General features: G+C 35.9%; 1 protein-coding gene across 1 annotated transcript in view; it reads left to right on the forward strand.

Annotated features, from left to right (window-relative positions):
* The window catches only part of si:dkey-112m2.1 (transmembrane protein 132C), a 249,902-nt gene that overhangs the window by 185,696 nt on the left and 47,479 nt on the right, over window positions 1-16,727 (forward strand). Inside the window, exon 5 of the mRNA XM_038299355.1 lies at window positions 10,486-10,675. Within this exon, the coding sequence (XP_038155283.1) occupies window positions 10,486-10,675 (190 nt within the window). The remainder of the gene's footprint in view (window positions 1-10,485; window positions 10,676-16,727) is intronic.

The raw sequence follows: 16,727 nt of genomic DNA on the forward strand, positions 1-16,727 counted from the left end.
ATATCAGAGCAACTGACATATGTCCATGCTTTTATTTTTTCAGTGGTGCAGAAGAGATGTTCCTGTGTTTTTAAAGGTCTCACAGTTTTTGAGACAGATGGAAATTATATATCTGGCAGCCTGCACCTGCATTGTTCGGTATTGTAATATATACTTTGTTCAGATGTAAAAAAAATAAATAAATAAATAAATAAATAAATAACAAGCTGTGGAATATCTTTTAATATATTTTATAATATATATATGTTTTCAATTGAACATCCAAATTTCAGTGTATTTTTGCACACATTTGAAAGCATAAACTAATTTTTATGTATAACCATTACATATAGAGAGAAATAGCTTGATGCTACGTTCAGACCGGACGCAGCAAAAGCAGCAAAATCGCGTCTGCTGCTTCCTTTTTGCTGCTTGTTCCAGTTAGTTCTGACGCGCGGCTGAAGCAGCTTTGCTGCTCTGCCTGCGCGGTGCAAAAGTGGCTCTGACGCGCGTTGGGCGGAGCTTCACTATCCTTTCTCTGCCTTGCAGCTATATTTGCTGTGATCAGTGGGAATAAAGTAGTTTTAATATGTTTTTAAGTGAGAAAATACACCTGAAAACTTCATCAGTGCAGTCAGTTCATCCAGATTACAATCCTGCCTCCCAATGTTATTTCTGTCGGAGACACTCAGACCCCCACATACCGGCGGTGCGCCGACAGAAGGAATCCCTTCATCAGCAGCCTCTGACCGGGTCGCCTCCTCGCGGTTCACCGCGGCGGCTGGTAGGTGTTTTTCATCTAAATAATCCGATCTCCAGGCACCAGAATAATAAAAGCGAACATATTCTGCCGGCAGATGTATATATTTTAAGTTAATTATGCGTTAATAAACTGTTTAAGAGGAGTGATCAGAGCGGTCTGTGTCATCAGCGCGGTGTCTCTCTCCCAGCCAGCTCCCAGATCAGCTTCTCTGATTGGTTGACGCGGCGCGTCGAGCAGCAAAAATTAAAATTTTCCATCTCGAGCAGCAGCGCGTTTGGGGCGCGTCACGCGCGTCAGATACTTAAACGCGCCCAACGCGCTGCTTCAGCTGCTCAGACGCGCTGCGCCTGCTGCTCAAAACGCGCCGCTTGACCTTTTGCTGCGCCTTGACGCGCGTCAACCATTGACTTTGCATGTAAACTCGCTGCTTCTGTCGCGCCAGCTGCGTCCAGTGTGAACGCAGCATAAGCCTTTACTTCTTGAAATTCTGCTAATGACGTTCAGATTATAAATAACATCATAAAAAATTTTAATATCTTTCAAAAATAAATCATTAAGACATTTAAACCTTAAATATCTGATTACATCAAAACCCTATGTAAAGTGTTTCTTTCCAGACGGTCTACCGCTTCTCCAAAGATATAAAAGAAGGCTAGTTCCTGATAAAATTAAGTGCACTTTCTCATTTGAAAACATCTTAAACTTGGTTTGTTAAAAATTGAAGGTAAAAAAAAATGATTGTGTACTTATCCCAAATGTTGTTTGTGTACTTAGGACAGAGGATGCAAATCAATTCTGGCATATTTACATTGATGCTTTAAGCTGCAAGTTAATAAATGTGCATTGTCCTAATTCAAATAAATAAATAATAAATGATAAATAGATTTACTGCCAGCGCTGGTGGAACAAAGCACTGCAGCTGTGGACAACTCCACCCCTCGAAAGCCAGAGGAAAGCTCAGAAGTGCTAGTTTTGTAGTAGGATGCAACACCAAATTACTGATTGTTGCTAAAAAAAAACACTCATAAATAGATGATTGCATTCAGTACCTAACACCTTTAAAAAAGAGTTACACATGTGTGGGGGAGTATGATTTTACAGCTTACCGAGTTATTTGCTGTTCATGAAATATGTTTGGAATAACACCATATTGCTTTCATATTCCTTAGGTTTTTTGAACACATGCACCATAAACATATATCCAACAGAAATAGGCTTTCTGTTTACATTTGCTGACTATAAAGTCTTTCTGATTAGCTTTTCACACGTTTTTCACAAACAGCTTGTGAGGTGGTTACTAAAAAAAGAAAGTGACAAAATGTCAAACTATGTATTCTGTCCTGTTTTTCGGTTTGAAAAAAGAACATGTGGCTAATTCAAGCTACATCAATACGGAAGGTACCTCTTTATGTCTGAACAGATGGACAGCAGGAGTTGCTCGTCCGGCCTGTCATCACACCTCCTTTTTGTTTGAATGACTGCTGGTCTCATGCGTCAGGATTCAATTATAGCTAAGACAGCTGTTTCTACTGCGTGTCTGCACAATTTCTCCATCTGCTTAGAGTTTATTTTCTCCGGCCAGCAGGTGGATCTCATCTTCCTTAGAATGCCTCTCACACAGGTGTCCTGGTCCACGTTTGGTCAAATATGCAGTATAAACAAATTAGACTGTGCACGATGGCTTCAGAAGCCAAACATCCTGTCTAAGGCACATCAAAGAGGCATAACCTCATCTGCAGAAAAATTTGCTAAAAAAAGCATACCTTACAAGAAGTCTGTAAATTTGCTTTTCATTTTCCTAAAAAGTGGTATATCATATTAGCTTAGCTTCATTCCTTATAAAAGTAAACCATTAAATCTTTGTGCGTTTCTCTCACTCACAATACATGTTTTGTTATGTATTTGACTTAAAAGAAAAAAAACAAAGACAGTAGAAAAGGGTACAGTTTAACACTGTTATCAATTCAGAAGATTGTGTCATGCATTTGAATCCAAGGTAAAATTCTTCCTCACCCTATAAATAGACCAAGAAGTATAATTTCGGCTATTTTACTATTCCTTGCCCCCTCGTCGGTACTTAATTATTGCATCTGAGGGGGTAGGGTGTCCCATTTGTCTGTGTGAAGTGAGAGCTAAAATAAGTGGTCATGTAGCCCTTAAAGGTAGTTTTTTTTCTGGGGACACTTGCAAACAAAGCAATAAGAGATGTACTTAAAAATCCATTCACAAACTTGAATTCACTTATATTTATCATGTTCCTAATAGTGTTATAGCCAGTAGAATCGTAAAATTGACTAACCATTATACACACACGTATGTAAATCATTTTTAGAAGAGCAAAGATAGAATATTTTTTACTGAACATATTTTTCTATAACATCAGTTAGAATACTGTAAGTAGCTTTATGTATGCATTTTCTCCAAGAAGTGCCCCAGATTGATTTAGAAACAACAATTTACCGGGTAGTTTGTTTTGTGTTTGTATATAGGTAACAATAGATTGAACACTGACTTTGACTATTTCCAGAATTAAGGACTTTTTGATAGCTCATGGAATTGCCACATAAAGTTAAAGGTAAATGTATTTAATCAAATGTTCTTATGGCAATGCATTTTTGGAATACATTTGTATACACCCTAAAAAACAGGTCGGTCAATACAACCAAGAAATTAAATTTCTGTTGAGTTGTACCAATCTGGTTGTTTATGTGTCCAACCAATCTTTTTGTTAAAACAGCCAATGGAAGTTAATGTTTTTATCAAAACTATATTGGTAAAAGATAAAACCAATACAAATTAATCACTTTGACTAAAATATTAATTAGTGTAACAACATTGAAAGCCAGGACCAGGGCTTGCAACACCAATTCTTTGGTTGCAAAGAAAACTTCTACGTCCAACACCACTATACCCACTATTGCTTATTGGAATTTACAGTTATTACTAATGTTACAACCAAGGTTAAAGCCAAAGTTTGCATGCTCTAGAGGTACACATCACTGTAATTGTTCTCAAGGGCCATTACTATTACACATTATACTTGACTTGGGGCGACAGTGGCGTTGGATGTAGGAGTTTGCCCTGAATTCGAAGGGTTGACAGTTCAAACCCTGAGTCTGACTTTCATTGTCGTTGTGTCCTTGGGCAAGACACTTCACCTGCATTGTCTACTGATGGTGGTCAGAGGGCCCGGTGGCTCCCACTTCTGTCAGTGAGCCCCAGGGCAGCTGTGGCTACAATGTAGCTTGCCACACATCAGTGTGTGCGTGGATGGGTGAATGAATGTAGTGTAAAGCACTTTGGTCAAGTCTCCTGCCTTGAAAAAAGGTGCTATTAAAAAAAAAACAAAAAAAAAAACAAGGCGCTATATAAGTACCGGTACATGCCATTTGACTACGGCCAAACAGTCAGAGTTACCATTTAGCATTTTTATTGGTGGTTTGGTTATCCAATTTAATTGTTTGATCCAAAACCAATGGCTTGGTCAGTTTCTGACCTTTATATTGGTTAATCAAACCAACATTAGTTTAACCAATTGTTTTTCCAACCAATCCATTCTTGGAGTGTAGTACTGCTAAAATGGCGGTACAAAATGACTATAATAATAACACTATCTCTTGGTGGGATCACTGTCATTTTAATGTTTTGAAATAGCTTTATGTCTTTGATGTATCCTTATCGGTGCTAAGCAGAAACACTGTTGTGTGTGAACATAGCCCTTCCTATTGGGTTTCCAGGAGAGACAGCAGACTTTTTTCTTCTTTTGCTGCCTTTCTGACATCCAGATTTCCTCAGAGATATTAACAGTGAAAAGAAAAAAAAAACATCAGTTGCTGGTTAACTGGGTTTATGTGCTTTTTAGCTGCACTTTTTATTTTTGTCTTTTCAAATAAAAGAATTTCAGTTGTCTTTTTTTTTATTTTTCATGCTGTTACTTTTCGCTTAGAGACCATTTGTTGTGACAAAGGTGTTTGAAATGTATCTTAACAAATTGAAAAGGCAGGTATTTTTCCTTTGAGTCGATTCCTTTACCTTGTTCTGTTTGTGCTTTTCTATTCAACAATGACAAGTAGAGACGGCTCAAAAGCCCCCTCGAATTGACATAACCGATTTTCCACCTCATTTCACCCCCAAAAGCCTGTTGTTAAATCAGGGTATTGTCACTATTTCCTTTTTCAGAGTAGTCTCTTATGTAATCCTTAGAATTTTTGCTTTTTCTGGGAGCTTAACCCTGTTCCCATGAGTTTTTTTAATGTGTATCTCTTTGTCCACTCTCTTCCTGTTATAATCCAAGTAGAGTATAAAGAGGTGAAAGTGATACTTCTAAGAGTGCATTAAATAGTTTCTTTATTGCACAGAGAACAAAGCAAATCTAGCAGTTATGTTTCTAATGAGACACAGAGAAGCATTCTGACCCCTTGGCCAAATCTTTGCAGGCATTCATCCAAGCCTCATGTGAAAAAGAGTAGTGAGAAGGGAAGAGAGCGCACTGCCCTCTGTTGAGAACAACAAATCACTGCAGCTCAGCTAATAAGTCTAAACAGGGGTTGAAAACAAATTAAATCCTGCATAGAAAAACACAGATTTATGAGGGACGGGCCCAGTATTGGAGTGTAGACTTCTGCACTGAAGCTTCTATTGTTTGCAGCTTCATTGTGAAGCTTGAATGCCTGTTGCAGATAATTAATTTTCCTGTAATTGCACACTAAAAGTGCAAACTACATAATCACTACAGTCACTATCCTTGTACTCAGCATGGGGTAAAGCTCAAAAGCTTTCAGACTTTGTAACAATCTAAAATTCTTTCTCAAAAAGACACAGTATATAAAATGGTAAACTTATACGGACAGAATTCAACTGATGACTACTAATGAGAAAATTTGGTTAGACAGTTCATATATTTTTTTATATTGACATCTGGTTGTGTAGTTATCCACATGAGACCTGCTGCAGTGTGCAAAGGAGTGTGAAAAATTGCACACAATAACAAAAACAACTTCTAGCATGGTGAATCTGTACATTCTTTTGGGGGTCATCCAACAGTTATCCAGTAATAATCTATTACTTGCTTTATTAGGACATATTTCTTTACCACTGCCTCAATGTCAGAATTTAAGGTTTACTTGGCCAATTCCTTTGCCAGGATTAAAATAATGACTCATATATCACTGCAATATTCTTAAAAAAACAACAATTTGATTATGCAAATTAGATTTTTTTTTTATATTAAAATATGTTTCATGGAGTATTATTTCCCATTTATGGATGACTAATAATAACCTTAGCCAGGATTTATTTTCTTCTGTGTTTTCATTTTTGGCAACAAAATGTATATATATATATATATTTTTTTTTTTACAAATGTCCATTATTCGATCAGCAGTCATTTTCAAACTTTTACTGATAGGATACAGATTTTAGAATATCGGCACTGATTAATACATTAATTTAGATTTTGCACACATCCCTCATCTCTTTCTAACACTAATTTCTCATTGCTTGCTTCCCTCCCACTCAATCAGACACTGATCTTTTTCTAGTCTAATCCAGTATGCTCCTTTTTAACTTTCTAATTTTAGATGACTTTTTTAAAACTACAAAAAACAATTTTGCACAAGATATTTCAACCATTTGGTAACTCAGAACCATAGTTCCAAGGAAATAAATGCTTCAAGAAATCCAGTGTTTTTTGTTTCAGACAGAAAATAGAATAGAAAATCCCTTTATTGTCCCACAATGTTGAAATTGTGTTGTTACAGCATCAAAAGATTTTAACAAACATGGTCATGCAAATGTAGAGCTTAAACAAAGTGTATAAAAATAACAGAATAAGTGACAGAATTAAAAAAGGCAAATAAGATATTGTACTGTACAATGTTTTACAATATAAATACCGTGCATCTGGAGAATAAATAATCAATAAACAGCTTTGGACATTTTTACTGTAATGGATATTAGAAAATAGCAGCAAATACAAAAACTATTCTAATAAAGAGGACAATCCTTCAAAACAAATGTCCCTGTTTTTCCAAGTACAGTATTTCTGCTTTTCTCACTTAGTTCTGTCTTGCTCTGTCTGGCCCCTTTCATTTTGAGCTCCATCAATAATCACAGGTTCTTCAACTTTGCTTCAAAGTCAAAGGCAAAATTGAAAGCGACTGTTCACTGTCACTACATGCTGTTCAATTCACATTCCAAATTAAAGCATTAACCAGTGCTTCTCTGTAGTAGTTATTCACCATCACTTCAGTAGTTTCATCTTCATTTCATAGAGCGGGCAGTAGCATCCTTATCTTGTGTGTGTCTGCAACAATATTTGACCATCTTGGATTTGGGAAAATTGTTTTGCACCAGCAGAGGATGACTAGTGGTTAGCAGTGTATTGTATGATAAACTACTGCCCACTGTAGTGGACTATACTGTACACAGTTTTGACATAAAAAAACCTGCAGATACTTTATCTGCAGAGACAACAATGTATGAAAGGAATATACAGTAGCAGCCATTCAAAATGGCCCTTCCCAGTCAAACACCAGCTGAATGGAAGCCAACTTCCAGCCACTGGAGTGACCCAGTCCTTCTCCTGGGCATGCATATTTTTTACTCTGATTCCACCCCTTCACTAAATTAGAGGGTCTGATCAGGAGAAGGTTCTTCTCTTTAGAGCTCAATGTACACAAATCATGACAGAATATTTTAGTACAAAGATTACTAATAAAAAAAGGAATCTTAGGGGACCAGCCAAGGGCCCATCAAGGTAAGTAGGAATATTTTGAATAGCTACTACTGTACACACATTATGAAACATAAACATTCATGCCGTTGGTTCTAGTAGAAGATCTTACATCTCCTGATGAATTTGGTAAATTAATAAAATTTTCAGTTTCCTGCCACAGATCAGTCTCTCAGTGATATTTCACATATCTTTAGGAGAAAGCTCCTAACATAAATGGACAACATTGTTGAATCCCCTTATTTAATTAAAGAAAAATCCACTATGGTGCGACATAACCTGAATCTTACTAAAATAATAAGAACTAAAAATTCTTTAAAATGAAAAAATAAAAGTCAGACATTGCTTCTCAACCATAAAACAATGAATAAAGCAATAAACTAATGAAACAGGCCTGGACAAAATGATGGGACCCCTATAAAAGAATGAAAAAAATGTTTTCAATAAGTAGCATCATAGGTGTTTACAATTTTGTATTCAGTCACTGGGCTTATATATAAGGCTGTCACTTGGCTTTTTGGTGACATGCTGTGTACCCTACATGGACCAGATGAAGCTAAGGACAGTGTTATCTCAGGAGACAGAAAGTTATTTACAGGATGTGCTATATAAAGGCTATAAGTCCATCTTCAAGCAGCCTGATATGTCTGTGACTAATGTTGTGCTTATTAATCAGAGATTTTACTTCCAGGGGACTGTATTAAACCTCCACTGGATGTGGCCAAAAGATGAAAATGTATGAAAGATCAAAGAGACAGATAATACGAATTGTAACAAAAGATCCCAGAATATCCTCTAAAGATATTAAAGGTGAACTTCAAGCTGAGGGAACATCAGTGTTAGATCGTACTATCTGTTTCTGTTTGATCGCATATTTTGTTGGAAAAGAGGGTTGTGACAGATAAACTAGCCTCTCACCGAAAATGTGAAAAGAAATCTGGTTAGAATGGTACAAACTAAAAATCGAACACATCCTGAGGGACCTGCCGACTAAAACAAAATATTCTTATTTAAACCTTATTGCAATAAATTCAATATCACAGACATAAATGTAGATCCTTCAAAGTAAGAGACCTCTAAAACATAAGCTAAGGGATACTTAATTACATATAAAATTATTTACATTTTAAAACAATGATGCCCTATTACCAAAAAGGCACAAGCCAAATGCCTTCAAAAGAGTAGTTTTATGGTCAGTTAATGCAAATACTGAACTAAATTATTGCCAAGAAAAGTTATAAAAAGTCAACAAGAAGACTCAAACATCTCTTAAGCGAGGAAGCAGTACCATGCTGTGCAGAGTTCTTTAACCACTCGTGTACAATCTCTGAATACCTTCCTCAGATCAAGAGTAAAGTCATTAAAACTAATAGACAACAGGGTTTTATTTCAGCAATAATTTCAAGGAACCAATCCAAACTGGTTTTAATATGTATAAAACAGACTAATTTTAGATTCTTTAATATTTGTTCCAAAGCCTCTAGAACCCCTGCATGTTTGTTGCTTAGTCTTGTTTGTGTACGTGCCTGACAACTAATCAATTTCCTTTTGACAAATTAGTGCAGGTGCATGTTTATATGTCAACCTTTTATTAATCATTTTGACAATATCTGAATTTCATACATTTCACAATAAATTAACAAGTTTTGCTTTTGTGAAAATTTATTACAGAAACACATACCCACATAATATACAATTTTCACTCTCAAGGTAATGAATATTAATTTAAGCCCAAATAAAAAGACGCTCATTCACAAATTCAGTTGTTATGCAAACTTCTTTTTAGAAAAGTAAAAAAAAAAAAAAAAACTCCAGGAAAAACCCTGTTTTCCCTTTATTGGTGATATTCAACCTCTGGTAATTTTTATGGTCTGCTGAAGCCCAACATGACACTGAACTGGTGTCCTGTAGTGGATTTTACTGTAAAACACTGTTATATATTCCCCTCCCCTGGGATCACCCCATCAAAGGCTTTTTGTGGCTTTTTGCGAACAGCATACTAGTATTCCCAAATATTGACTGACCCAGAATTGCTGTTTTCTTTCCTCTCATCCATACTGATTTTCACTTTCCCTAAGTGTTCTCCTCTTCCGTACTTATTAACAGCCCATCCTTTAAAAATAAAAATAAAAAAATGCTTTGAAGTGAAGCTTGCATGGAAAGTGTGAACATATGGGAGAGCTGGAAGGAGACGTAAATACAGACTTACCCAAAATATGTTTGATGAAAAGCTTGGACCTCATCTCTGCCCGAATGCCCCCCCCCCTCCTCTCAGTAGGTTAGAACTCTCTTTGAGTTTGTTCTAGTTGGCCCCCCAAAAAAACCAACACAAACAACATAAACAACATAACATAAGTTAAATAAGATAGCTTTTCTCATTGTCTCTACCAATGTTTGCTTTTCGAAATAATACAACAGGGTTGTGTTGTTCAGTGACTCCATTTTTGTATGCATGAGTGCCACTTCTAGATCCCTGAGTATGAATATTAATTTTCAAGACAGTGTGTGCTCTCTGTATGTTGAATTTTGACTCTGACACACAAAGGATTGGCCCAATAAAACCAAGCATTCAGAAAATCTAATTTGTTTGAGGGATATGGTTTTTGCATTCATTGAATTTTTTTCTACATTGTTTTCATATACATTAGTGGAGAAGAAATCTGTTTGGCTCTTGCCATCTCAAGAACCATGGCCCTTATAGTGCTGAATTTATTTCTCTTTTCCTCAACTGAGAATGAATGTCAATATTAATTCATTCTATTCCAGATTGTATACATACATATAAATATGAGGAAACAGTAAACTTTTCACACTTATAAGAATGCTGAAGTTCATTGTTTAAAATGTACACAAAGTTTCTAGTCTACAGAAATAGATCTAACATCGTTTATCAATGTAACTTCTCTTAATCTTTCATTTATATCTTTCTAACTTAAGTTTATTTGGACTCTGGCAGTTTTATTCCTACCTTTGCTCTATTTCATTTATTTATTTTTGCTTCCTTTCACAGGGTTGAAGCAGTGGGCTACCAGCGTGTTCTGCAGGTGGATCTGGAGGTGAATGGATTGATAGTGACTCAGGGCAGCAGGGAGGTGACATGGCAGGTGGAATATCCACTCACACGCACCCTGACCAGTGAAGTGCAGACCCTTATCCGTCTCGCACCCCAGGACCTTGGCGGTATCGTGCCACTTGCTATGGTAAGAAAGAAGCAGCTTTGCTGTTCAAGGTGTGACAATCCTGTACACATTTTATGCTCATTTGAAGCCAGTTTCAGACCACTTTAAACTTTGATGTTACCTACCTAACAATGGCTTACATGAGCAGCAGCAGTTCCTCAGAGGTTTAAGAAACTTAATCTAATCCAAATGAATAGATTTGAGCGGGAAAAAAATACTATTGACATAAAATGAAGAAACACCACAAGGTTCCAAATGTTTTTATTTATATTTAGTTCATTCTTAACCCTTAAAAGCATATTATAAAAAATGATGTCAAACTTCCACAATTGAATTAACTCCCTTAATCCTAAAGAGTGAGCAGGTAAAACAGCAGCTTTATATCAGATACGACACATTATTGTATGTATCATTGATTATTTAAAAAGGAAACACATAGCGGCTGTTTTAGGATTATTATGATGTAATAATGTAAGTATCAGTATGACATAACGAAACATTTCTTTTGCACAGGGGATCAAATCATGAAAATTATATCCCAAAAATAATAATAATAAAAAAACCTGGCAAACAGCAATGTTTTATGTTTTAAAATTTGTTGGACACACAACTGAACAAATATCCTCCTTTCTCTCCCAATTCAAAACTGTACCCTATAGTAATTAAAAAAAATATTTGTTGGTTCATAATACATTGAGTATTGTAAATTACAAATTCAATATTTGGCAGAAAATATTTCAGGCCGAACACACATAAATGGTCCTTATGCTCAATCATTTTTTGTCAAGAAAATAATAATTTGAAGTTGTTTTTTTTTTTGCCAAACAGGGATTCAACTTGAAAAATAATCAGATTTTGTTTTAATCTGTAATCAAGTTTTATCTATCAATTTTTAAGACTCTGTTTTTAGTTTGATTTTTTTTTTTTTTTTCCAGAACCCTTCAAAAATAATTTTTAGTGGTAACAAGGGACTTGGTAATAAGACGTTTTTGTCTTCCTGAATTTTATCAGAAAACCTTTTGTTATTTCGGAGAAGTTAAAGTGTTTCATCAGTCTCTAACTCATCTATTTGTCTTCCATTACATGAGAGAGTGACAAAGAGGTCACTGCAGTCCACAAAATGGAATCTGAGCTTAGCTTTTAGCCTTCCTTCAGTGAACCGTCATATCACTTGGGTCCCTGTCTTCCTATGGGATGGATTTATTAAAACAAGAACTACGGATAATATGCAGATACAAAAACTGCAGTTAAAAACTCGCTTTCTGATCATCATTTACTCTCTAAAAAAACACAACGGATGTTCTTTTTAACACAGCCGTGTAATTTAATTTTGGGAATGCTTTACAGAGTTTGCTCTTTGAGAAGTTAATTAAACTAGGATTTTTATCTTCTAAATGTTGATGAATTGGCGAGTGGCCTCAGGAGACTAATTACATTATGTAAACATGATAAACTGCTGCATAATTGGTTTTTATTCACAAATGGAAATACAATCTCAGTATCTCAAAATAGTTTAAGAGTAATTATATATGTTTAATAATCCCTCAATTTTAGTGGTACCAGTAAATGAAAAACAAATTCCTTTGAAGCAATTTGTCAGCTCTTGTCAAACTATTTGGTTAGGCGGCAGTTCACCGCTAATTTTCCTCAAGTTATTTCATATAACCTCAGACTGCAGCAGTATTACCTACTTCTAATGCTGTCCATTTGAATTTAAGAAAGGCATGGATAAATCCTTATTTCCAGTGAATCTGTTTATTTTTTATTTTTTTTTTTTTTCAAATCTAGCTCCACTACAGAAATGTGTGGGAAAAAGTAATACAGTTGTTTCCTTGCAAACATCTGTCTCTAGGACATTGTAGTGCACTGTATCGTCGCTGGCAAGGCTCCATGACTTCCACATCTTTATTGTTCCTAAAAAATAAAAGAAGCTAGCTTGAGCTTAGAATTTGCATGGATGGACAATCTGCAGATCTCCTAGGTCTAGTTATGGGCTGAAAACAAAAAAGGCCATCTCTGATTCCTAAGTAGAGTAAGACTAATACTTCAGAAAATCTGATTATTTTGGCTAAAACAACTCGCATGTACCACCTTTCTTCTTTCCCTTTGAACTAAAACTGTAAGCCATTCCAAGGACACAGCTAAGAGCTGCAGCAGACCACCTTCCGAAGAAGATGTCTGCAAATAAATTTCAAGTTAATTGCTTCTTCTTTTCTTTTGATACTATTCAAACCATCCCTGGGCAGGTAGACAAATGGAAATAGAATTAAATCCTGATGTTTACACTGGAAATTGTTTTTGTTTTTGTGATTGTATATATGTAAGATTTTTCATTTTGGAATATGAAACTAAATCGCTAAACATGCTTGGCTAGTTCTTGTTTGCTTTGAATATGGTTTTAAAAACTGAGACTGTGCCACTGGTCATCTCAGATCACTCCTTTCTCCCTCCTCCTCTCACTCTCTTTTGTGGGACCAAGTATTTCTAGCTGCCAGCCAGAAACCCTTTGCTCAGACCATGTGTGTTGCACAGCCTATTCTTTAAGGATTACCAGAGTGGAGATTTTTAGAGGACCTAAATGCAGAGATAGAAGCTGAGGTGCTTTCTTGTAGATTTAATTAGGAGTGGTGGCAACAGAAGCATAAATCCAAAAATAACTAATCATGGAACACAGGAACCAGAACAGGGGAACACATGGGTTAATGAAGGAATGAAGAGAGTCCAACAAAAAGTAATTGCAGAGGAGGGGTATATATGACACATCGATTAAAGAATGGAGTAATTAACTGATTTGGAGCAGGTGTGGACAGAAGGATCTAGAAAGGGGCTATGGGAAAGGAGACTGACACAAGGGGGCAAAAGAGAGTAACAAGAAATTCATAAGAACTCATATACAAACAAAAAACAACTAGAATGACACAAAATGGAGATTAAACCAATTACATAGAAAACACAGAATGGCATTAATCAATCTGTAACTGAAAACTCAAAAGGACAAAGACATGACAAAGACAACGTGACCAGAGCTCATAGATGAAAAATAGAAAAAGATTAGGAGGAAATCAAGAACAAGAACCTTACAGTTTCATGTATCTTTACATATTTTTTTCATATGTTTGCCTATCCTCACTGGTTTAGCATTTCATATAAATATTCTGGAAAAAAAGTGATAATAGGTTAGTGGTAATAGAGCAGCCTTTCCTTCTGCAAGTCTTTTGTAGTGTCCTCTGCTCTGTTTCACTCCTTTTCTCAGTCTACATTTGTTATTTTGCTTTTATCAATCGAAATGTATTCTCATCTCTCCTCTTCAGTCAGCCTTTCACTTTTCTAAAACATAAGATTGTATATTCTCAAGCCCCATAAAAAAGGCCTATGTACCGTACTGAAAATTCCCAGTTAACAAGTAAAATATATATTTTTTTCAGATGCCCATTTGAAGTTTTTATTTATAGAACAGTCTTAGTATAACCTTAATATACATATTATGTTTCATAAGCTGATGAAATGCCAAAAAGCTATACTTAAAAAAATAAAAAAGACTTCACTCTAAACAACAAAATAACTCAAAACAACTGATATTATTTTGAGTTTCATGCTCCACAGACGAAATGCCCATCTAACCAGATGATTATCTCTCCTTTCTTATTTTTCAGGTCATGGGTTCTTGCTTCTTTCACAGTTTCATTAACTTATTTTTAATGAGCAACTTTTATATCTCCAAATTGAGTAGAAAAATGCACCTAAGACTGAAGATCTAATTACAAAAACACTTTAATAACTTTACAAAAATTTCATGCCATCCTCCAATTGTACAAACTACAGATCAGGTCAGTAAGTTCTAAAAAAAAACGTTTTCAGATTAAATCCTTGTTGACACTGTAGGCAATGCTTTACAATGATTTTTTTGTTCTAATCACCTTGTTGTGTTTCTTGTGTCTCTTAGGCTGCGTTCACACTGCAGCCTGAAGTGACTCAAATCCGATTTTTTTGGCCCATATACTACCTGTATCTGATCTTTTCTTGGCTGTCTGAACAACTCAGATCCGTTTTTTTTCCAATGCGACCCAGGCCACTTGGCTATGTGATCCTGAATCCGATACGAATCTGATCTTTTCAAATGCGACCTGTGTCTGAACGACCTGGTCATATTCATCCGACCTGAACGCCATTAATACCCGGCAAAGGTCACTATTCTGGCTCGCTATAAAGAAGCGGCAAGAAAAACAATAACCATAGCAGACAATGATGCGGAGAGAAGTATTTATGCTTAACCAGCTTGAAAAGATTGTGTTTTTATGGTTGACAAAGATCGCTAGATGCGCTCCGGCACTACCATCCATGTTTACTTCCGTAAACACAGATTACGCTGGCCTGTGACGTCATTGCGTCCTCTACTGCGCATGCGGGACACTTGTTTGTATGACTACAGTTCACACAGGAGATCACATACAAGTCGCATATATTTGAAATGTAAATGGCAATATAAAAAAATCGAATTTCACAAAAAAATCGGAACTGAGCATCAAGGCCTGCAGTGTGAACGTAGCCTTACTCATGCTGCTCCTGTGCTTCTTTTTGTTATTCGATGTATTAACAAAAGCTCAGTTTTTCACCTCTCATCTTTAGTTAAATATATCAGATCCCAGACCATTTTTACACCTGGGCACAACAAATTTTGACAACGCTACTAATGTTTCCTAGTTTGATCCAAACATTTTCACTGCAATTATGAGCCCAGTCCAAACATAGTTGATCAGTTCACATATAAACCAGGCCAGAGTGGGACAGAAACTCAGACCTGGCATCTTAGACCAGACCACCAAATTTAGTGACACACCTCCTTTAACTTCCGAGCTAAAATCCATCAAGCCATCCTCATGAAGTTATAAAGATGACTCAAGACAACACAGAGACACACAGAAAATATAAACATGTGTTGATAATGGCCCCTAATATATGAACAGTGTAACCCTTCTTTAGTCAAATAGACGACTTTAGCCTTTGGAGGTCTGATTTCCTGTCATAGGTAACCATGTCTCCACTATGGCTGTAGCTTTGTTGGAATATCTCAAATAGACTGAGGTGTCAATTCTGAACCCTATTGAAATGGTGTCATTAAATAGACGCTGCACATTGCATGAGGTTAAGTTATCTTCACTCCGTTGAAAGGTTGGGTTTTCTGTTGGAGCCGATTGATTCTTTACTTGGGTTTAAATATGACAAGGTAGAACTTTAGACCTATGCTAATGGTCTTTAATGTGCTTTATAGTGAGTTTTCTTCCTTAACAAATCTGTGGGGTTATTTTGCTTTGTTTTTGTTTTTTTTATATTGCACAGTAGGGGTGTAGGGAAAAAATTGATTTAGCGATATATCATGATTTTTGGCTGCCCAATATCATATCGATGTTTGAAATCCTAATATCAATATAAATAAAATAAAAATTTTACCTGAAAACAATGAGGGAGAATGGGATACCTCTGCCCCGCCGCTCTTGTAGATTTAAATATGACAAGGTAGAACTTTAGACCTATGCTAATGGTCTTTAATGTGCTTTATAGTGAGTTTTCTTCCTTAACAAATCTGTGGGGTTATTTTGCTTTGTTTTTGGTTTTTTTATATTGCACAGTAGGGGTGTAGGGAAAATATTGATTTAGCGATATATCATGATTTTTGGCTGCCCAATATCATATCGATGTTTGAAATCCTAATATCAATTTAAATAAAAAAATAAAATAAAAATTTTACCTGAAAACAATGAGGGAGAATAGGATACCTCTGCCCCGCCGCTCTTGTAGTTTGTGCTGTGTGGCGCAGCACCATTTCTGTAGATGAGGCTGTCACAGTAGAAGACGTAGACTGAATCAAATCCCAAAAATATGGATACGAAAATAAATGATCACCTTCTGATGAACATATACAAAACTTGCTTATTTTTTTATCTATACATTTACATTGTGATGGCTGAAAAAAATTGCGGCATAGTGATATCAGAATATTTTGATAATATCGTATCGTGATCCAAGTATTGTGGCACATATCGTATCGCAACACACATCAATACCCCTATTGCAG

The sequence above is a fragment of the Cyprinodon tularosa genome, unplaced genomic scaffold, assembly GCF_016077235.1.
Source record: "Cyprinodon tularosa strain WSP-4 unplaced genomic scaffold, ASM1607723v1 ctg425, whole genome shotgun sequence".
Classification (NCBI taxonomy): domain Eukaryota; kingdom Metazoa; phylum Chordata; class Actinopteri; order Cyprinodontiformes; family Cyprinodontidae; genus Cyprinodon; species Cyprinodon tularosa.